The 22,188-nt window shown below is 50.0% G+C and overlaps 1 protein-coding gene across 1 annotated transcript in view; it reads right to left on the bottom strand.

Annotated features, from left to right (window-relative positions):
* Positions 1 to 22,188, bottom strand: part of lhx6a (LIM homeobox 6a) — an 87,244-nt gene that overhangs the window by 5,005 nt on the left and 60,051 nt on the right. The window contains exons 6-8 of the mRNA XM_072488386.1: positions 7,877 to 7,977; positions 6,871 to 6,966; positions 1,622 to 1,796 (exon numbers count right to left, since the gene is read on the bottom strand). Of these exons, the coding sequence (XP_072344487.1) occupies positions 1,622 to 1,796; positions 6,871 to 6,966; positions 7,877 to 7,977 (372 nt within the window). The remainder of the gene's footprint in view (positions 1 to 1,621; positions 1,797 to 6,870; positions 6,967 to 7,876; positions 7,978 to 22,188) is intronic.

Below are 22,188 nucleotides of genomic sequence, written 5' to 3'. Positions count from 1 at the left end.
TCCACACGCCCGACAGCAGACTTTGTTCGAAGTCCGCTGAATCATGCCCTAAACTGAGTAGAATGGGCCCATACTCTCTGCAGCTCAGAAGAATGAGCGGTGATCACTTTGAAATGCATAAATGTCTTTGGGGACTTGGCAGGGTGGATGCCGAGGGGACATTTCCCCCAGCTGGAGTTTGGAACTCAGGACTGCAGTCTCACGATAAGGAGTCACTTTTGAAGACTGAGTTGAGAATGTTTTCTTCACTTGTAGTCAAAGATTCAAAATCCTCCAAGAGGACTGTGGACGGTCAGTTAATGAGTATCTTCAAGACTGGAAAAATTGAGCAACTAGGAAGTAAAAGGATATGGGTCTTCAGCCATGATCTTATTGAATGGCAGAGCAGGTTCAAAGAGTCATATGCCCTACCTAATGTTTGCATGTGTCCACCAAAATATGGGTGGAAGTATTCAATGCCTGGAGGCCTAGTGGCACAGTGTGTTGCATCCCTGCCTTTGAGCCAGAGGCTCCAGGTTTGAGTCCTACCCCAGGACTTGATGGCCAATGAAGGTGCATTCATAACGCGGTCAAACATGAACATCCTTCCAACACCAATGGCTGGCGTTAAGAGCGGGAGAGACACCAGGTTAGCCACACTTGCTGTGGAGTGATGTCCCTCAAGCCACCAGCCTCTGGCGACAGACTAGCAACATGTTCCGGGAATTACTAGCTATAGAAACAGATGAATGTCTGCCTTAGTGCACCACTAGGTGCGGGAAGAGAATTGGAATTGGAATTCAATGCCGACTGCCAGTTAGGAACAAAACCTCCAAAAATGATGGCAACTATCTGTGAACTCGTAAAGTAGGTAACCACCATGATTCCCATTCTCATACACCCCCGAATCTGCTATAAGCGGAAAATCGGGGTCAAACCTTCTGTTTTAAATTGCTTTGTACTTAACAGAGTTAGGGAAACACTTAAGGGTCAAAGAGCCTAATTTTCAAGACAAGGAAGCCTTCATCACGCATTAGCGTCTTGGTTCAAATTGTCTGCCAGATCCAGAACAATTTCTTCCCAGATAGCAATTCATGTCACAGGATAACTACACATGAAGTCCACTGGGCCCATCTCAGTTCTCACACTCGGGAAAATGGCCGCAAGAGCTCGCCCATCAACACAACTTCCAACTGGACCTTGAGAAATGAATTGAGTTTCTTCATAGTCAGTGCCCAACCCTGAAGTCTATTTCAAGTGATGATCATTGTGTGAATAACTTCTTCTTGACATTACAGTTTTAGTCCACTGTGATGGCAAATCGTGAGGCAGTGCTCCAAATTACAATGCCAATTAATATCCTATATATTCTCAGTCAGCTGGGCGACTGGTTTGTGATGTGGAGTGACGTCAACAGCGCGTGCTCAATTCCCGTACCGGCTGAAGCTATTCATGAAGGCCACGTCTTCTGAACCTTGCCCTTCGTCTGAGGTGTGGTGACCCTCAGGTTAAATCACCACCAGTCAGCTCTCTCTGAAAGGGGAAAGCAGCCTATGGTCCTTTGGGACTGTGGTGACATTTTCACACTGTAGATTATTAATGCAAACTCGAGGGGAACAGATTCCGGCACACATCTACTTACTTTCCACATAACCATGAAGAGCCACCATCCTGGTCCGTTCATGGTGACTGAAAGCTTGGTAATGAATGTCCTCAGGTAGAGACGGAGGAAGGCGTGACCGAGGGGGCCCTGGTTGACCGACTGCGTGTTGTGGCGTGTGCTTTTTGTGCCGTGCTCTGCAGTTTTGAAACCAGACCTACAACAGCAACAGATACAACCCGTCACAATAGCCCACGATAAAAGCTTCAGTTGAGTCCAATGATCAGGAATCGTTTCAACTGCACACAACTGCAACATTCTCACAAACTGAAAGAAAAATCTAATATTGCTCTATTAAGTCACGAATATTAAGAGTTTTTTTAAATTATAAATTTAGAGTACCCAATTCATTTTTTCCAATTAAGGGGCAATTTAACATGGCCAATCCATCTAGCCTGCACATCTTTGGGTTGTGGGGGTGAAACCCACGCAAACACAGGGAGAATGTGCAAACTCCACACAGACAGTAACCCAGAGCCGGGATCGAACCTGGGACCTCGACACCGTGAGGCAGCAGTGCTAACCACTGCACCACCGTGCTGCCCACAAATATTATTAGTTACCAAGTACAATTTAGTGTATGTTCAAAGCAATTAATAAGTGTGTATTCATAATGAGGAGGAGCAGTGCAGACTCAATGGGCTAAAGACTGCTTCCTATTCTGTGTGATGCTATCCTTCCATGACTGCACCTCGAACAGAGGGGAATTATCATGTAAATGCAGGTGATGTACAATCCTGATCCTCAGATGAACAGATAGTAAGATGAGAGTATCCAGGCTGACCCCTGCAGTTCAGTGCATGCATCCTTTTTGTGACTCCCCCAATTTTTAACTTTGTATATAGAGGACAGTTGGAAATCCAGCGGTTGCTGCAAATACACTGACACCTCTTGGCAGGATTTATTTCAAGATTCAAATTGAAATCTAATCATCTACCATGGTGGAATTCAAACCTGGAACCCAAGAGTATTGCTCTAGGTCTTTGGTTTGCCAGTTCAGTGAGTTATACCACGAGCCCACAGGAGGAGCCATCTCTCGGCAGGACAAGGTCACCAACTCAGAGGTCCCGAAAGTGCTAATTCCATTAGCACACATCCATTGCTGAGCCAACACTGTCTGTGCTGGCTCAGTCACGTTCATCAGATGGGTGACAGCCATGTGATGGAAAGAAAATCACCATACATGGCTCCAGACCACATGCATGTTGCCACAGTAACACAGCCTCCTTTGGTGGGACCGGTGGGGGGGGGGGGGGAGTTGGAGGAGAGTGCAGGGTGGTTGGTTCAGCTGGCTGGACAGCCAGTGTGGATTGATGCCTGCAGCACCAATGGCCGGGATGGATTCAGCCTCCTCAGACCTCCTCCATGGAAGTCATGGCATTCTGGGCGAGGAACCCATGGGTGCTGACGTTAGCTGGAGCACACCTTACCCAGTGGAGCTCAGCCAACCTAGTAAAGATTGGGATTCAACATGATACCTTTGATCTTCAAAGCACACCTTTTTTTTTAAAAAATTAATTTAGCGTACCCAATTCATTTTTTCTAATTGAGGGGCAATTTAGCGTGGCCAATCCACCGACCCTGCACATCTTTGAGTTGTGGGAGCGTAACACATAAACACGGGTAGAATGTGCAAACTCCACACGGACAGTGACCCAGAGCCAGGATCGAACCTGGGACCTCGGCACCGTGAGGCAGTAGTGCTAACCACTGCGCCACCATGCTGCCTCCTAGAGCGCACCACCTTATCGGATGTGCTTATTGAGTTGTGGGGAGCCAGGACTGACCTTCACAGCCACTTCTGAGTTCAAACTACTCTAGTTTAGATCCAATCCTTGCAATGCTGCAGCTCCAACCAGGATAAGCATCAGGCAGTATCTGAGTGTTCAGGATAAGCTCATCCATGGTTTTTATTTAAATAAAATTAATGAAAATTGATTGCTATATTAAAGACTGTACCCAAAATTCATATTTGTGAATCTAAAAAAATAATCACTTCAAATCCACAACTGGAAGTCAGATTTGAAAACGAGAAAATTGTATTTAGGATAAGAAGTTTGGATTTAAATTCCCCAACATACCAATGCCTCAATATTAAACAGTACACTCTTAGAATTTTTAGGTAAAGATTATACTGACTTTCAGAAGATGGTAATTATTGTCAGACATATGGAAAGCAGATACAATGATATCAACAAGCGCATTACATTTTAACTCCTCTCTGCACCTTGGCTGCCATTGTGTGTCTGTTTTCCATCACTTTCAACATGAAAGCCAATAAAATAAGGTGATGAAAATTACTCTTGGAATCGGGAGATATGTAATTCCTTCCAAGCTGAAATTTTCATTTTGAATATTTATCACCTTGGTAGCGCTTTCTGAATTTGACATGCATCAACTTTCAGCTCACCGGGGCAGCACAGTGGTTAGCACTGCTGCCTCACAGTGCCGAGGTCCCAGGTTCGACCCCGGCTCTGGGTCACTGTCCGTGTGGAGTTTGCATATTCTCCCAGTGTTTGCGTGGGTTTCGCCTCCACAACCCAAAGATGTGCAGGATAGGTGGATTGGCCACGCTAAATTGGCCTCTTTATTGGAAAAAATGAGTTGAGTACTCTAAAAAAAATTTTTTTTTAACTTTCAGCTCACCAACAAGACGAAGTGGGCTGGGAAAGAAATGAATCCCCAGATAAACAAAATATGCTTTGGGAATAGCTGTGGGGGGGTTAGATAATGGAAGAGCTGCCATGGGCCACAGTGATCTAACGTGGCCAAAGCTCAGAACTAGACAATAGAGAATTGGAAAGATGACCTCACTGCACTGGAGCCTGCCCCAGTTGTTAGATCATCCAGGAATGGAAGGTAACTGAATTCAGGCTAGCTGACAAGTGAAATTTTCCAACCCTGATTACTTTACAATACACTCCAAGGAAAGATGTTGTACTCACATTTACATTCCACATAAATTGTAAAAGTTAATGCGGGTGAAAAAATGTTTTAAAGAAAATCCTTACAAAGATTGAACGCATGAAATAGCAAGTGTTAACATAGCAGGTATATAGATCACACATGACAGGAAACATGTGTTAGAAAAAAATCACACTGAGCAATAATGAACTGAATAATGTGAACACCAAAGACATGTCTGAGTTATAATGATCCACATCTTAAGATGTGTGTCGTACTACTGCCAAGTCAGGTACTCAGTACACATCCATGCCAATATATGTAGTTTTAGTGGGATCATTCCAATCATTCCAATATTATACCCATACTTATAATATTTGTTGCATTTTGTCAGCATGAAAAAAGCTCATACACTGTACATGAAGCCAGGCCATTTATAAATCTCTTGCCTTTCATGCAATTTATATTAATGGGCTCTTAAATAATACAACAATGATTGTAGGTTTTACTATCAAAGGGTAGAAGAAGTTGCAATACACAGCCGTGTGAAATGGCAAATTAAAAATATTACTTTCATTTTCAATTAATTTTGATGTCAGAGTTAGCTGACTTATGCAGTGTATCTCATGATTTTGTTAAAGAATTGTCAGGAAGCAAATTATCCTGTAAGATATTGACTTATGTTCATGAGCAGGTGGATTTACATTTAACTGAATGGTGACACAGTTGCACCATCCTAATTCTCACCCCCTCCTCCTATGCCACTCGGCTATTTAAGAAAGGAGAGAGAGGGAAATCAGTGAATTGTCAATCACTTGACATAATATCGGTTGTCCGTCCCTCATAAGAGACTGTTTTCCGGTCCTGCCCACTGCGGGAATCACCATGGGAGGGACGGAAAATTTGACAGACCGTTTAAAGGTCCATTGGTGTCAGGTGGGAATTTTTGGTCTCCGGGCAGGTGTGACTGGAAAATCCGGCCCACTGTTAGCTAAAGTTGAAGTTCATGGAATTGAAAGCAAATTATTGACCTGGTTAGGAAAATGCATGACCGGCAGAAGGAAAAGTGGGGATAATGGTCAGGCACTCTACAATAACAATCTTTATTATCGTCACAAGTAGGCTTACATTAACACTGTAATGAAGTTACTGTGTAAAGCCCCTAGTCGCCACACGCCTGTCCCTGTTTGGGTACACAGAGGGAGAATTCAGAACGTCCCATTCACCTAACAGCACGTCTTTCAGGACTTGTGGAAGGAAACCCACGCAGACACGGGGAGAAAGTGCAGACTCCGCACAGGCAATGACCCAACCGGGAATCAAACCCGGGACCCTGGAGCTGTGAAACAACAGTGCTAACCACTGTGCTACCGTGCCGCCCTGTGACTCGTGCTGTGTCCCAAGAAGATTTGTGTTGGGTACTCAATTATTCACAATTTTATTAATGCCTTATCTGGTGGGCTAAAAAACGAAGTATCCAGTTTTCCCAATACCATAAAGGTGGGTGGCATTGCAAGCAATGCAGATGGAATCTAAAACTACAAAAAGATATTAATAGATTAAGTAAATGGGCAAAATTGTGGTAAATGTATTTCAATCTAAGCAAATGTGAGGCCATCCACTTTGAGCTTAAACAGGGTAGAAGAGAGTACTTTCTAAAATAGTGAAAAGCTATTGAGGTCGAAAGGGATTTGGGGATCCATTCACATAGATCATTAAAATATCACGAACTGGCACATAAAATAACCAAAATGGCTAATGGAATGCTGACCTCTATATCTAGATAACTAGAATACAAGGAGGTGGCAATTCTGGTAAAGCTATACAAAGTCCTGGCTGGATCAAACCTGGAACACTCTGAGCAGACTGGGCACTACACTTAAGGAGGAAGTGCAGCATAGATTTACTAGAATAATACTTAACTCCAATAGGTAAATTATGAGGAGAGATTACAGAAGTTATGCCCATCCTCCAACCGGTTAAAAGTCTCTCCTCCACCAAATCCTCCATGGGAGGGCAATTAACTTAAACCTCCAGTGTCCGCTACAGTTAAAACCAAGTCTGAGAGCCAAAATAATAGAATGGAAACAAGTAGAGGGAACTGACTATGTCTAGAACCTGGCTGCTCCATAGACCCACAAAATAATAAACAATCATCAATAATAATTTCAGTGTATGTTAGGGGTTCTTACTGATTTATACAAAGCACAAAAGGTGCTTATGGTATTGGTTGTTTGATACAATGCTGGGAGCTACTCAGTGGTATGTCACTTCAGCAGCGACCCAGCCCCAATAATAAATTCTTCATCACGTGAACATGTCCATACCTGGATAACACGTCTACTCAACCCAGTCATGTCCGCAAGCTTCTGAAGAGTTTGTGCATCAGGGTTATTATCTTGTGCAAACTGTGCCTGCATCACCTGTACACAGATAGTGAGAGAGGTACTGTCAGCAAAGGCAGAGTTCAATACAAGGATTGTAACAGCAGTCTCCCATTTTAACATCAATTCTTATCTATTAAAAAGGAAAGGGCGATCATTGCCAAGCTGATGAAAACAAAGCAACTGGTGTAGGATCTACATTCTGGCACTAGCTGGCACTGCAATGGATGAGAATTCAATTTAACTCAAAATCTGAAATGGCCTGAGAAAGACAACTTTGATCATTTTGCAAATGTTTTGAATTTCTCTGCTAAAGGTCATTTGGGCATCCCTTTAGTCAATGAGGATCCTCCCATGAATAACCACTTGTGTTTAAATATATTGTCATTACACTCTCACTCTAATGATGGTTTATTGGCAGGAATAGGTCTTTATATGTTGCATCCAGCAACAGTGTGAAGCAATTTTGGAGTCAGCATAAAGTTCTATTACCTTATATTGGAATTTAAATTTTTAAAAAATTTTTAATTTAGAGTACTCAATTCATTTTTTCCAATTAAGGGGCAATTTAGCGTGGCCAATCCACTAGCCTGCACATCTTTTGGTTTGCGGGGGCAAAACCCACGCAAACATGGGGAGAATGTGAAAACTCCACACGGACCGTTGTGAAATTAATTAATTAACGGAGACTGATGGCAGATGCAGTTTAACATCAAAATGTGTGAGGTTATATAATACAGAAGTAAGAATAACTGATGAGATATAATCTAAATAGAGAAATATTCAATCAGTGAGTTTGAAAGGTACTTTTTAAATTGCACTGGTTAGTTATCCCACGTTCCACACTGACTGGCAGCAGTGGTATTCATCAAATTTGGTTCAGAAATATATCCAGCAACATAAATGGAAAGGGTCTGATTTTAAATGGATTTTCCTGTAGCAATGCTACCTGTAATTGCTCTGCAGTGAATGACGTCCGTGCTCTCTTTGCGGGTTTAGGGTGACTGTCTTGGTCTGAAGGTACAGCTCCCTCCAAGGTCAGTCCATTACCTGAATTTAAACAAATAAAGTGTATACATAAATGCTGGATGTGACAGACCACTTTGTAACGTACAGTAAGATAAGATGCACACAATTGCAAACTTGAATATTGTAAGAATGGTTATATCCATCTTAGTTATAAATATTTTTTAAGCCACTTTATTTTGTCATCAGAAATTAGCTTGTCTTAGGTTTGAAATGTGTTGTACCACGTGATACTGTACTTCCTGTAAAAGCCATGGTGGAGTGTGTACTTAAGACAGCTTAAAAAATGAGAACTAGTAACAAAAAGAATGTAATGCCTGGAGTCCAGGGTTGGATAAAGTTTCTTCCTCCATCATGGCTCCCCACTCATCACAGTCTAACCCAGGTGTCCAGTTAACATTTTGTTTTTGCTTTGAATTTTAATGCAAGGAAAACAAAGGTAGTTTTAAGGGAATTAGATTTGTATTGGTAAGCAGTAGAAATAAGGTATAGTTTTAAATGGGTTTAATTTAATGTTTTTGTGCCTGGAAAGGTAAAACCTCTAGTTGGATTCATGCTGAACAATGGTGTTTGTATGTGTAGAGGTTGGTTAAGTTCCAACTGGGTTTCTATTGTGCTTAGAGAGGACTATGGCGTGAAGAATAAATAAAAGGCATAATACATGTGGGTGTTGCTTAGAGACTAGGGCCTTGTAAGATAGAGAAGCTTTTAAGTTTTAGTTTAGCTGGGCGGCACAGTGGTTACCACTTCTGCGTCACGGCACAGAGGACCCGGGTTTGATTCTGGCCCCAGGTCACTGACAATATGGAGTTTGCACATTCTCCCCATGTCTGCCTGGATCTCACTCCCACAACCCAAAGATATGCAGGGTAGGTGGATTGGCCATGCTAAATTGCCTCTTAATTAGAAAAAAAATTTAAATGTTAAGATTTAATTTAGCTGATTTGGTTGCAGTTGCAGATAGGACCTTGGGGAGTGAACAACTCTCAATGCTGCCAGAAGAAATACTGGGCAGAATGGGAGCTGCAAAGAGGCTGGCTTCCTATTGTGCCAGTTACAGTCCAGATAACAATGGAATTGGGACAGACAAATTGTTTAAGACAACTGGAGTTAAATGAACAGAGACCAAGGTATTGTTGAGAAGAGTTCAAGGAAGAGTAAACAAAGTACTCTGAGTTGAAGAAACAATTGCAGTGACCTGAGTTAAAGTGGGATACCAGCCTTCAAAGGTAAAATAAACATCAGGTGCTATTTAATACAGTCAGAGAATTGAGAGTTAAAACAATTGTGAGCAGCTTGCACAACAGTCAAGACAAAGAAGTCTTAAAGGGGTTGGTGTGAAATCCTGGACTGGATTCCCTGTTAAAAGTAGAGCGAGGGTGAAACGGATGTTAGCACTGCTGACTATGGCGCTGAGGACCCACGTTCAATCCTGACCCCGGGTCACTGTCTGTGTGGAGTTTGCACATTCTCCCCATGTTTGCATGGGTCTCATCCCCAAAACCCAAAGATGTGCAGTGTAGGTGGATTGGCGATGCTAAATTGCCTCTTAATTGGAAAAAATAATTGAATACTCTAAATTTATTTTTAAAACGTAGAGCGAAAACCTTGTTTAAAAGTGTAATTTGGAAAACCTGGTCTGGATTTCGGAATGCAAACCGCAAAGGAAAACCATTATTATGAGAAGATTTTAAAATTGTTTTTTGGAAATGGAGTTTGGAAACTCTCATGTGATCATCATCTGGGTGGATTATTTTTGTTAAATAAATTTAGAGTACCAAATTCATTTTTTTTTTCAATTAAGGGGCAATTTAGTGTGGCCAATCCACCTATCCTGCACATCTTTGGATTGTGGGGGTGAGACCCATGCAGACAAGGGGAGAACCTACTAACCCCACATGGACAATGACCTGGGACTGGGATCAAACCCAGGTCCTTGGTGCCACGAGGCAGCAGTTCTAACCACTACGTCACCATGCTGTCCTATCTGGGATGGGGGGATTCTGAGTGGAATTCCACAACACGAACTTGGGTTCAGAGAAGTGTGTGTGTATTTGACCACAGATATCTTGTGTGCTTAAATGAGACTTTGTGTGCCAATGAGACCATTGTAGTTTAAGATGTAGATTGTAATCTATGTTTAAAAAATGTGGGTGTAATTGTTAAATAGGGGGGAGTAAAGGAATATTCTATAATAATTAAACTTTTCACGTTTAATAAATGTTATATTCCTTGTTGTTAAAACTAGGTGGTAGTCCTGTGACTATTCTTCCACGTTTTATAAAACAAATAAAAGTTAGCCATAGTTCCATTCTGGGATCTTCCCGTCCAGTTATAACATCAACTGGGATTGTAACATTGGTACAGGCGAAATATAAACAGAGATTTCCACAGCCCCATATCCAACATGCACAGACACAATCACAGGACATAGGAAGCAAAAGATAGCATGGTTTTATCAGAAAGGCTGACACCATAGCTAGACATGAGAATGTCCTGGGACGTGTATACAGAAAAGTTAAGGAAGTGTAAACACAAAAGAACAAGGGGGAAATTCACTAAAATAAAATAAATCACTATAAATGTAAGGAGTAGGCTACACCCACAATATTTTATACATAATTCTGATAATTCTCAATATTTCTTACATAATTCTGATAATTCACAATATTTTATGTAGAGTTGTGTTCAGCATGGATGTAATGTTCAAAACAGTGTCACGTGAAAATCAACCCTACACCTGCATTCAGAACAGCAAAACCACACATTCTGCCGCCATTACAAATGTGGGCTCTTATTTCAAATTCCGCCACCTCAGATGGTAAATGGCCAACTTTAATATGCTGGAAAGGGATTTGCATTTATATAGCGCCTTGTACCACCATCAGACATCTATCTCAAAGAGCCTCACAGCCGCTGAAGTACTTTGGAGAGTTGGGATGTTGGGAATAAAATGCACTTCCCAAGCTTGTTGTAACATGGTTGTTCCGCATTCCTGAAAGTGGGGATATTATTTTGAGACGAACACATAATCGAAAGCTGACTGAAACTGGGTCAAACCCATGAGGTGATTAAACGCATGGTTTAATTACTTCAATCAGATGATATTGTAGAAAAGGGCTATGGAAAGTTTGTACATTAATTAGTACTGAACTTTGCCAATGGTATGTTGAAATAAATTGTTTGCTTTGATGCAATTGGTTGGCTAATGAATTGTTATCTGGCGAACAGTGAAGTGGGAAGACAGCGCTAGATATGGGGCGTCATTCTCCGACCCCCCCGCCGGGTCGGAGAATGGCCGTTGGCCGCCGTGAATCCCGCCCCCGCCCCCGCTGAAGTCTCCGAAGGGAGAAAAGTCGGCGGGGCGTTAATGGCGCCGCTGCCGCGGAGAATGTCACGGGTCTGCGCAAGGCAGCCGATTTTCGGCCTGCCGATATTCTCCCTTCCGGATGGGCCGAAGTCCCGTCGACGTGATGACCGTTCACGTCGACGTCAATCAAACCTCCTTTTCATCGGCGTGACCTGGTGCTCCAGGCTCACGCCGACCAGCGAGGAGGTGAGTGACGGCCTGGGGGGTTGGCTCTGGGCAGGAAATGGCGTGGCCGCAGACTGATTGCGTGAGGAGAGGTGTGTCTCGGCTTGTGTGTGTGTGCGGCGGGGGGGGGGGGGGGGGGGGTGGTTAGAGTAGGCTGGGCTCCGGGGGAGTGCCGGGAGGGGGTCCGTGGCGGGGTGGAGGTTGGGGGGGGGGTCCGTGCCGGGGTGGAGGTTGGGGGGGGGTCCGTGCTGGGGTGGAGGTTGGGGGTTGGGGTCCGTGCCGGGGTGGAGGTTGGGGTTGGGGGGGGTCCATGCCGGGGTGGAGGTTGGGGGGGGGTCCGTGCCGGGGTGGAGGTTGGGGGTTGGGAGGGGGTCCGTGCCGGGGTGGAGGTTGGGGGGGGGGGGGGTCCGTGCCGGGGTGGAGGTTGGGGGGGGGCCGTGCTGGGGTGGAGGTTGGGGGGGGGGGGTCAGTGCCGGGGTGGAGGTTGGGGGTTGGGGTCCGTGCCGGGGTGGGTGATGGGAGGTCAAATGAGTTGGTCCACCTGGCCAGGTGCCAGCCTCCAACAGTTGGACCCATGCGGTCCATGCCACCTGGCTGGGGGGAGGAGGGGATATGGGCAATGATGACATGTCGTCGTTCCCCTCCCCCCCCCAGGCCGTCATGTTTTCAGACCATCCAGCGATGTTGGCCGCCGTGGTGGCAGCCGCTCATGTCTATGTTGCCCTGGATGAGGAGGAGGAGGAGGAGGAGGAGGAGGAGCGTGCCAGAGAGGCGGCGCATGCTGCCGCAGAGGGGCAGGCGGCAGCCGCCCAGGCTGGAGGGACACCTGACCGACAGGACGAGGAGGGGGAGGAGGACGTCGCGGCCCCACGGCAACGGAGGCACCCGAGGGCGCCCCGTGTGTACCGGCCCCGGCAGTCATACCAGGACCTCACGGACCGGGAATGCAGGAGGAGACTCCGGATGAGCCGGGAAACCGTGGCACACATCTGCCACCTGCTGGCACACCTGTCACCGCGTGGCACTGGCGGGGGACACCCTCTCCCCGTGTCCGTCAAGGTTACGGTGGCCCTGAACTTTTATGCAACGGGGTCATTCCAGGCACCGAGTGGGGACCTGTCCGGCATATCGCAGACATCGGTGCATCCGGGCAGTGACAGATGCCCTTTATGCCATGGCGCACCGCTACATCCGCTTCCCCGTGGACCGGGCCAGCCAAGATGCCCGGGCCGTGGGCTTCTCTGCCGTTGCCGGGTTCCCCATGGTCCAGGGCGCGATCGATGGGATGCACGTCGCGGTGCGGCCACCTGCAGAGAACAGGGCCGTGTTCACTAATAGGAAGGGGACCTATTCAATGAACGTACAGGTGGTCTGCGACCACCGCATGATGATCCTGCACGTCTGCGCCCGTCACCCAGGCAGTGTACACGACTCATTCGTGTTGTCGCGGTCATCCATCCCCGGCATGTACGAGGGACGCCATCCCCGGCTGAGGGGCTGGTTGCTGGGCGACAGGGGCTACCCATTGCGATCGTGGCTGATGACGCCTATACGGAGGCCACGCAATGAGGCGGAGAACCGCTACAATGATGCCCATGTAGCGACAAGGGGAGTGATCGAGAGGTGCTTTGGCGTGCTGAAGATGCGTTTCAGGTGCCTGGACCTCTCTGGGGGCGCCCTCCAGCATCGGTCAGATAGGGTCGGCCGCATCATTGTGGTGTGCTGCGTCCTGCACAACATAGCCCAGCAGAGGGGCGATGGGCCGCAGGCAGAGGAGGGCGGAGTGGAGGAGCAGCAGGAAGAGGCCCAGTCCTCCCCAGATGAGGGGGATGGGGGCAATGGTCAGGGCAGACGGGGTAGACACAGGCGGGTGGCTGTCCACCGTTACCGGCTGGCCCAGCGGGCACGGGACAGACTGATAGACGCCCGCTTCACTGACTAGATGGGCGTGGGCATCGGGTAGTATGGCCACAGACCGCACACCATGACAACAGCCGACCACCCACACCCCCCACCCATCCACCCACCCAGCACCCTCACCCCCCTCCCCAACCCCACACACCCCACCCGCATGCACACCACCCCCCCACCCCCAATTGCCGATCCACCGGCGGCACAACGGGCCGGGCTCACCCAGTTGCGGGTGGACGCGTGTCTATCGCAGGCCATGGAGAATGATGACAACCCGCCTCCGATGAGCTCCTGGCTCTACATCGTTGGACTATGTCTGACCCATGGCCACAGTACCACCATCCACCCGGACCATCCCTGCATGCGGCTGTGACACTGCAGCGCACGGTCCCGTCCTCTGCCCGGGGGATGTTGATGGCGGCCCAGGGGGAAGGGGGCAGACACACCTGGGGCTGAGGTAAGACCACCCCTCACACACACACTTGCGCTCAACGTACATGACACCCCCGCACACTTTGGACAGAGCACAAAGGCAGCTTTGGTAGGTGTAACATTGACTTTAATAACCAAAGGAGTTCATGCACGTGCCCTAGCCCCTAAAACTCATCTGTGCCCTGCACCCGTGCCAACTTACTCAGTGTCTAATTGTTTGGCCTTACGGGCCCTTTGACTACATCTACGTGGTTCCCCAGACGGTACAGCAGAACTGGAGGTGGACTCCTGTGATTCCTGCCCTCTGACACTGGATCCCTTTGGCGGCCGTTTCCTGGGGCGTCCTGGCCTAGATGGGCTAGGCTGCGGCCCGGGCGACTGGGATGGCGAGCTGCCAGCCTGTCCTGCCCGTTGCCCACCCGATGCACCTGGGACGGAAGGGGGGGGGGGAGTCCGAGGTGTCGCGGTGTACCGGGACCTCCCCTACAGAGGGAGCCGGGATGGACCACACCACCTCCTCCTCCCTCGGGGTGCCCGATGGCCCCCAGGCCTCTACATGGGTGGGGGATGCGAACGGACTGGCCATCCGACGCCCCCCCGACATCTGGCGCTGCCAGTCCTGGAGGCCCGTGCTGGTATCGACAGGGGTCTGCAGGTTTGCAGCCATGGAGCCCAGGGGGTTGTCGAACCCTGTCTGCGACAGTGCGACGCCAGCTCGCACATGGCCACTGGCGCCGATGCCCTCAGCGATGGCCTGCTGAGACTGGGCCATGGCCTGCAGAGACTGGGCCATGGCCTGCAGAGACTGGGCCATGGCCTGCTGAGACTGGGCCATGGCCTGCTGAGACTGGGCCATGGCCTGCTGAGACTGGGCTATGGCGTTGAGCGCCTCTGCCATCTGGCGCTGGCACTGGCTCATGGCCTTCTGTGAGAGGGCAGCCATTTCCTGGGCCACAGACGCCGCCTGCACGGAAGGCCCCAGGCCTCGCAAACCGTTCCCCATGTCTGACACCGTCGCACCCATTGCCTCCACCGCGGACGCCACCCGTGCGGTGTCAGCCTGGGTGGCACGCATGACCGGGACCACTCCCAGCTCCTGGACGCGGGTGGACTCCTCCACCTGCGACCGCAGCCGCCGCAAGCCACCCGTCACCCTATTCGCTCGTCTCCGTGTCGGTGGTTGCATCGGATCTATGTGTGGGTGTGGTAACTGCAGGAACCCGGGATCCATCTGGGCGGCAGATGTTCGCTTGGCCTGGGCTGCCCTCCGACCGCCCGGTCCCTCTGCTGCTCCTACCTCCACCTGCTGTACCGGGACGGCTGTGTTGTGCGCACCAGTGAGTGTACCAGACGCCTCATCACTAAAGTGCCCAACCGTGGTGAGTGTTTCTGCGATGGTGGAGGGTGTTGGTGACAGCAGTGGCGTTGTGTCGTGCTCTTCGTCCCACTCTGAGTCCATGGCACTTTGGGGTGGGGGTTCGTCTCCACCCATCCACTCTGAGTCACTGTCCGGTATTTCGTCTTCCCGGGTAGGGGTGTCCTGGGTAGTGCTGTCCCGGGTAGTGCTGTCCCGGGTAGTGCTGTCCCGGGTAGTGGTGTCCCGGGTAGGGGTGTCCTGGGTAGTGGTGTCCCGGGTAGGGGTGTCCTGGATAGTGGTGTCCTGGGTAGTGGTGTCCCGGGTAGGGGTGTCCTGGATAGTGGTGTCCTGGGTAGTGGTGTCCTCGCTCGGATGTGACGGGGGCCTGTGGCTGCCCCCCTCATCGCTGGGTAGTCGCTCCCGCACGTGACGGGGGTGTCGTCTCCCTGTTGCTCCAGGTCTCTCCGTCTCCCGTGGTGTGCGAGGGGCATCCTGCGGGCGTCGCATGCTGGAGGGTCCGGGTCTCTCCGTCTCCCGTGGTCACCGAGGGGCATCCTGCGGGCGTCGCATGCTGGAGGGTGTGGGTCTCTCCGTCTCCCGTGGTCTCCGAGGGGCATCCTGCGGGCGTCGCATGCTGGAGGGTGCGGGTCTCTCCGTCTCCCGTGGTCTCCGAGGGGCATCCTGTGGGCGTCGCATGCTGGAGGGTGCGGGTCTCTCCGTCTCCTGTGGTCTCCGAGGGGCATCCTGCGGGCGGTCTGCATCTGCGGGGATGGGTGCCTGGACGTTTGGTCCTGCGATACACAATGAAGCATGCATGGTTAGACATCAGGCAGTGATCAGGTGATACGGGGGAGGGGGAGATAGGGGGACGGGCTGTTGGTGGCTCACTTGCTCGTGGGGCCCCGACCTCTGCAACAGCAACCTCCCGGTCCTCAGGTCCGCCAGCCAGTTCCAGGGCCCTTTCCTCGTGTACGGTCAGTGGCCTCTCATCAGCGGGCCCTCCTCCAGTCCTCACATGCTCCCTATTGTTGTGTGCGCGCTTCTCCTGGGGGGGGGGGGTGGTGGCAGGGGTAAAAGGCAACAGTGTTAGGCAGGTATATGAATGCACGCCATCGGTTGCGCGTGCATTGCAGAGGTTAAGGTTAGGGCTGGATTCACTTGGGGATATGGGGGAGGGCGGGATATGGGGAGGGGGGATATGGGGGAGGGGGGATATGGGGGATATGGGGGATATGAGGAAGGGGGGAATATGGGGGATATGGGGAGGGGGATATGGGGGAGGGGGGAATATGGGGGATATGGGGGATATGGGGGAGGGGGGATATGGGGGAGGGGGGATATGGGGGAGGGGGGATCTGGGGGAGGGGGGAATATGGGGGAGGGGGGAATATGGGGGAGGGGGGAATATGGGGGATATGGGGGATATGGGGGAGGGGGGATATGGGGAGGGGGGATATGGGGGAGGGGGGATATGGGGGAGGGGGGATATGGGGGAGGCGGGATTATGGGGGATATGGGGGAGGGGGGAATATGGGGGGAGGGGGGAATATGGGGGGTATGGGGGATATGGGGGAGGGGGGGATATGGGGGAGGGGGGATATGGGGGAGGGGAGATATGGGGGAGGGGAGATATGGGGGAGGGGGGGATATGGGGGATATGGGGGAGGGGGGATATGGGGGATATGGGGGGGATATGAGGGATATGGGGAGGGGGGATATGGGGGAGGGGGGATATGGGGGAGGGGGATATGGGGGAGGGGGATATGGGGATATGGGGGAGGGGGGATATGGGGGATATGGGGAGGGGGGATATGGGGAATATGGGGGAGGGGGGATATGGGGGAGGGGGGATATGGGGGAGCGGGGATTTGGGGGAGGGGGGATATGGGGGAGGGGGGATATGGGGGAGGGGGGAATATGGGGGATATGGGGGAGGGGGGATATGGGGGAGGGGGATATGGGGAGGGGGGATATGGGGGAGGGGGGATATGGGGGAGGGGGATATGGGGGATATGGGGGAGGGGGGATATGGGGGAGGGGGGATATGGGGCAGGGGGGGATATGGGGGATATGGGGGAGGGGGGATATGGGGGAGGGGGGATATGGGGGATATGGGGGAGGGGGATATGGGGGAGGGGGATATGGGGGATATGGGGGAGGGGGGATATGGGGGAGGGGGGATATGGGGGATATGGGGGAGGGGGGATATGGGGGATATGGGGGAGGGGGGATATGGGGGAGGGGGGATATGGGGGAGGGGGGGATTTGGGGGAGGGGGGATATGGGGGAGGGGGGATATGGGGGATATGGGGGAGGGGGGATATGGGGGATATGGGGGAGGGGGGGATATGGGGAGGGGGGATATGGGGAGGGGGGATTTGGGGGGGATTTGGGGGAGGGGGGATATGGGGGATATGGGGGAGGCTCACCCTGCCTGCTCTGACGAGGTCATTCACCTTCTTGTGGCACTGGGTGCCTGTCCGTGGTGTTAGGGCCACAGCGGTGACGGCCTCTGCCACCTCCCTCCACAGACGCCGGCTGTGGCGTGGGGCAACTCTGCGGCCGTGCCCGGGATACAGGGCGTCCCTCCTCTGCTCCACTGCGTCCAGGAGCGCCTCCACATCGCGTGACTCGAACCTCGGGGCTGAGCGACGGCCAGCCATCAAGTCGGGTGTTGCGGTCGGCTGTTCCGGTCGGGTGGGGGGGAGCTGCGCGGCCTTATGAGCCGTCACGCCGTGCAGCGCGTATGACGCTGCACGGCGTGAACCACTGCGCAAGCGCGGATCCCGTTACGTCGCTGCTAGCCCATTTCGGGCCGCAGACTATCGGCCCATTTTTATGACTTGACGCAAGTGGGATTTGCGCCGTTTTTTGCGTCGATAATGGAGAATTTCGCCCATGAAGTGAGCACAATAGCAACATTTAAAGATTATGATGTGGAGATGCGGGCGTTGGACTGGGGTGGGCACAGTAAGAAGTCTTACAACACCAGGTTAAAGTCCAACAGTTTTGTTTCGATTCACTAGCTCCGAAAGCTAGTGATTTGAAACAAACCTGTTGAACTTTAACCTGGTGTTTAAAGATTATGTAAGTGGTCTGGCCATTCATTAAGGCTGACGTCACCGTGTTCCCCGAAGAGCCGAGTGAGTTCCATGAGATTGAGAATTTCCATTCGATTTGCTCGTTTCTCTTTGGGGGGGGGGAGCAGCCGTGGGCGTTTTTAAATGGGGCTGCGATGTGCTGTGTAAATGAGAAACCAGTGTATAACACAGACTGGGGTTGGCCTTTAGAAATGCCCACAAAGCCAGTGAAATAACTGGCTGATATGAGAGTTAATCAATTTTACAAGGTCGCATTCGAAAGAGAAAATGCTGGAAAATCTCAGCAGGTCTGGCAGCATCTGTAGGGAGAGAAAAGAGCTAACGTTTCGAGTCCAGATGACTCTTTGTCAAAGTCTTGCTTTGTTTCAGATTCCAGCATCCGCAGTAATTTGCTTTTCCCCATTCCTTAATCTTCAGTATCAAGTAAGTCGGGTATATTCTAATCTTCTTACGTTGATTTAAAAGTTCTATCTATTCAAAATAATGATTTAGGGATGATTATGTAATAGCCTCTTCCCTGAAAGCGGGGAAATTTAAGGAAGTTCAGATGCCCTTCCCGGGGCAGTTTTATAATTTCACAGCTTACAAAACAGGGCAAAATGTGTTTTAAAAAGCAAACGTTCAGACGAATGAGGAGCGAATTGCTCCTGCTCCCGGCGAGTTTGAGACCTCCTCATGCCTCCAGCAAAGTGTCTCTGCTCGCTTCAATCAGGGAAATTTCTCCTTCCGCCCCGCAGTTGTCAACTTTGATGCTCCACAACCCTATGGTGGGATTGACGAGCTGTGTGTGTGTCTGCTCATAGGAACACAGCCGCCTGGAGTGATCAATAACATGATCAATATCTCCCAAACTGTGCAGCAATTTGAAGACAACCTTCACTCCTCTGGAGCACGGTTTACCGAGCCGTCCTCGTTAAATCTCAATGTAACCCACTCACTCCACACTGAGGCGGTGTCAGAACAAGACTCCAGCTACAAACCATCCTGAATAAATGCGGGACACTTTCTTTTAACCCAATTTCCATATTTTGTTTTCAATTCAAAGTTATGGTGCCACCAAAATCTCAGAACTGCTAATTTGTCTGAAAGGGGGGGGGGGGGGGGGGAACAGCATTGCCTTTGTCCAGTTTGGGTTTTCAGGAATTTGCAGATCACTAACAAATCCAGTCAGACTGACAACAGAAACTGATCGTGACAATAATTCCCCTTTGTAATAGGTGGAATGAAGCGGGGGTACACCGGTGTGGGCCGTCTGTGGTGTCGAGATATCAGCGTGTGTCGCTTTTCAACACTTTCCCCTCACCCCCTCCCTCTCCCTGGGTCAGCCCCCCCCCCCTTTTTTTTGCAACTTTAGGCAGCTTCGTGTAAATCCCATTCCCTCTGGAATATAAGGAGCTGGCCAAATAACTGCCAACATCCGACTCCTTTGCCGCTATCTGGCCAGTCAGATCGGCGTCGAGTTCTGCATTTGGACAGTGAATCTAACTGAGCCTTGAACTACATTGCAGACCAACAAACAACCAGCTGGGACCCTTCAGAGGGAGCTGGCAGCAGTTAGCATTGCCTGCTCTTTCTCGGCATTCCTACAGTTTAGTCGCTGTTTCATCCCACTGGTTAAAGATGATCACCTCTAGATGGAAATAAAAGTATCTGTGGGTCCCACACACTTGTTCTGCGGCAGGTTTTGAAAGGTTGTGGAACGCACACGCTGCAAATGATTTCTTGATGAACCTGGACCCGGGGAGAATGTGTTGTTCCTGGAGGGCAAACCCCTTAGTTGCAAAACTGTTAAAGTGCTGACTCCGAACAGTTTGGATTCCTTCAATAAAAACATAGAAAGTGCTGGAAAAATTCAGCAGCATCTGTGGAGAGAGGGACAGGGTTAACGTTTCTTACCCAAGAGAGGGGTAAGAAAATTGGGCTCGAAATTGAAATCCGTCTCTCTCCCCCTCTCTCCACAGATGCTGCCGGACCTGCTGAGCTTTCCCGTCGCTGTCAATGTTTTTGTTTCAGATCTGCAGCATCCGCAGTATTTTGTTTTCAGTCTGGGTCCCTTTGCCTGGGAACCTGCCTGAACCCGGTACACTTCGAGAAGATAATGAGAACGGGACAAACAAGAGGTTCACTCTAAACTCCTGCACAGGGCAAGGGACCAAACTCGGGGATGCTATATTCAAACAACAATGTCAGAAAAGATGTGAGGTGCCGTGTTTGCACATACTGCTCCATCACTGTGCCACCACGTGTTCATTGTATCTCCGTCTGTTCTGTTTCACAACAAAGAGCATCTCTCATTACAAAAGCAAAGGACACTGCGGAAAGTCCTTTGCCCGGGATACTATCCATAGACTAATTTGATTTTGTTTACAGCACTAACATCCATGTGCTTATTTACTTGTTGACTGGGCGTGGGTGTCGCTGGCTAAGACAACATTTATTGCCCATCCCTAGTTGCCCTTGAGAAGGCAGTGTTTGTTGCGGTAAGGTTCATGTGGTGTAGGATCAACAACAGTGCTGTTAGGATTTAGTTTTATACATTTAGAGTACTCAATTATTTTTTTCCAATGAAGGGGCAATTTATCGTTGCCAATCTACCTGCCTTGCACATCTTTGGGTTGTGGGGGTGAGACTCACACAGACATGGGGAGAATGTGCAAATGCCACACGGACAGTGACCCGGGGCTGGGATCGAACCCAGGTCCTCAACGCCGTGAGGCAGCAGTGCTAACAACTGCGCCACCGTGCTGCCCTGCCAATGGAATTTTGACTCTGAAACAGTGAAGGAATGGCGTTACATTTCCAAGTCAGGATGGTGTATGGGGTGGAGGGAAACTTGCAGGTGTTTGCCTTTCCATGTGTCATACAGTCATACAACACCGAAAGAGGCCCTTCAGCCCGTCATGTCTGTGTCGAGCATCAAGCACCTATCTTCTCTAATCCCATTTATCCAGCACTTGGTCCATAACCTTGGTCTGTTCCATGCTAGGCGCAAGAGATTTCGAGTTTGGAAGGTGCTGTCCAAGGAGCCTTGGTGGTTTGTTCACACGGTGAGCAATTGAAACATGGAGCTTTCCGCCCCATTAGAGCTGGATTCCGGAATTGAAACTTATCAGACACTGATTGATCGATTTCTGTTCAATAATCAAGGTACACATGGTAAAAGTGGAGTTTAGTACAAATCAGCCACGACCCAATAATGCCAAGTAAAGGGGCTGAATGGTTCACATCTATTCTTAGGTTCCTAGGTCTATTCATGAATTATTCAGCAAGAAAAAACACAGATCTCAGTAACATTTCTGCAGCACTCAGTATATCAATTAGCCTGTAGTTGAATTTCAGACTTCCCCTTTGCCCAACTCTGCTCATAATGAAAGTGTCTCCCTGGGGGCCTAGAATGGCATGTTTTTTTTTGATAAACAATTTTATTGAGGCATTTTGGCATAGTAAACAACAACAATACAAAACAGTGTGCAAAGAACAATCAACATAGTGCAAAAACCAGCTCCCCTCCTACAAGGACCCGCCCAACTATCCCCCTAATCTACATTGCCCTAACCCCCCCCCCCTCCCGCTTCACCCCCCCCTCCCCGCTGACGATTAATTTTCCGCGAAGAAGTCGATAAATGGTTGCCACCTCCGGGCGAACCCTGACAGTGACCCTCTCAGAGCGAACTTAATTTTCTCCAGACCGAGAAAGCTCGCCATGTCCGATAGCCAGGCCTCCGACTTCGGGGGCTTTGAGTCCCTCCATGCCAGCAGAATTCGTCGCTGGGCTACCAGGGAAGAAAAGGCCAAAACGTCAGCCTCTCTCTCTCCTCCTGGACTGCAGGGTCCTCCGAAACCCCCCAAATTTCCACCTCTGGACTCAACAAAGAACAAAGAAAAGTACAGCACAGGAA

The sequence above is a fragment of the Scyliorhinus torazame genome, chromosome 22 (genome assembly GCF_047496885.1).
Source record: "Scyliorhinus torazame isolate Kashiwa2021f chromosome 22, sScyTor2.1, whole genome shotgun sequence".
In the NCBI taxonomy this organism is placed as follows: Eukaryota; Metazoa; Chordata; class Chondrichthyes; order Carcharhiniformes; family Scyliorhinidae; genus Scyliorhinus; species Scyliorhinus torazame.
Note: the sequence above shows the minus strand (reverse complement) of the source record. Positions and strands in the feature narration are given on the sequence as shown.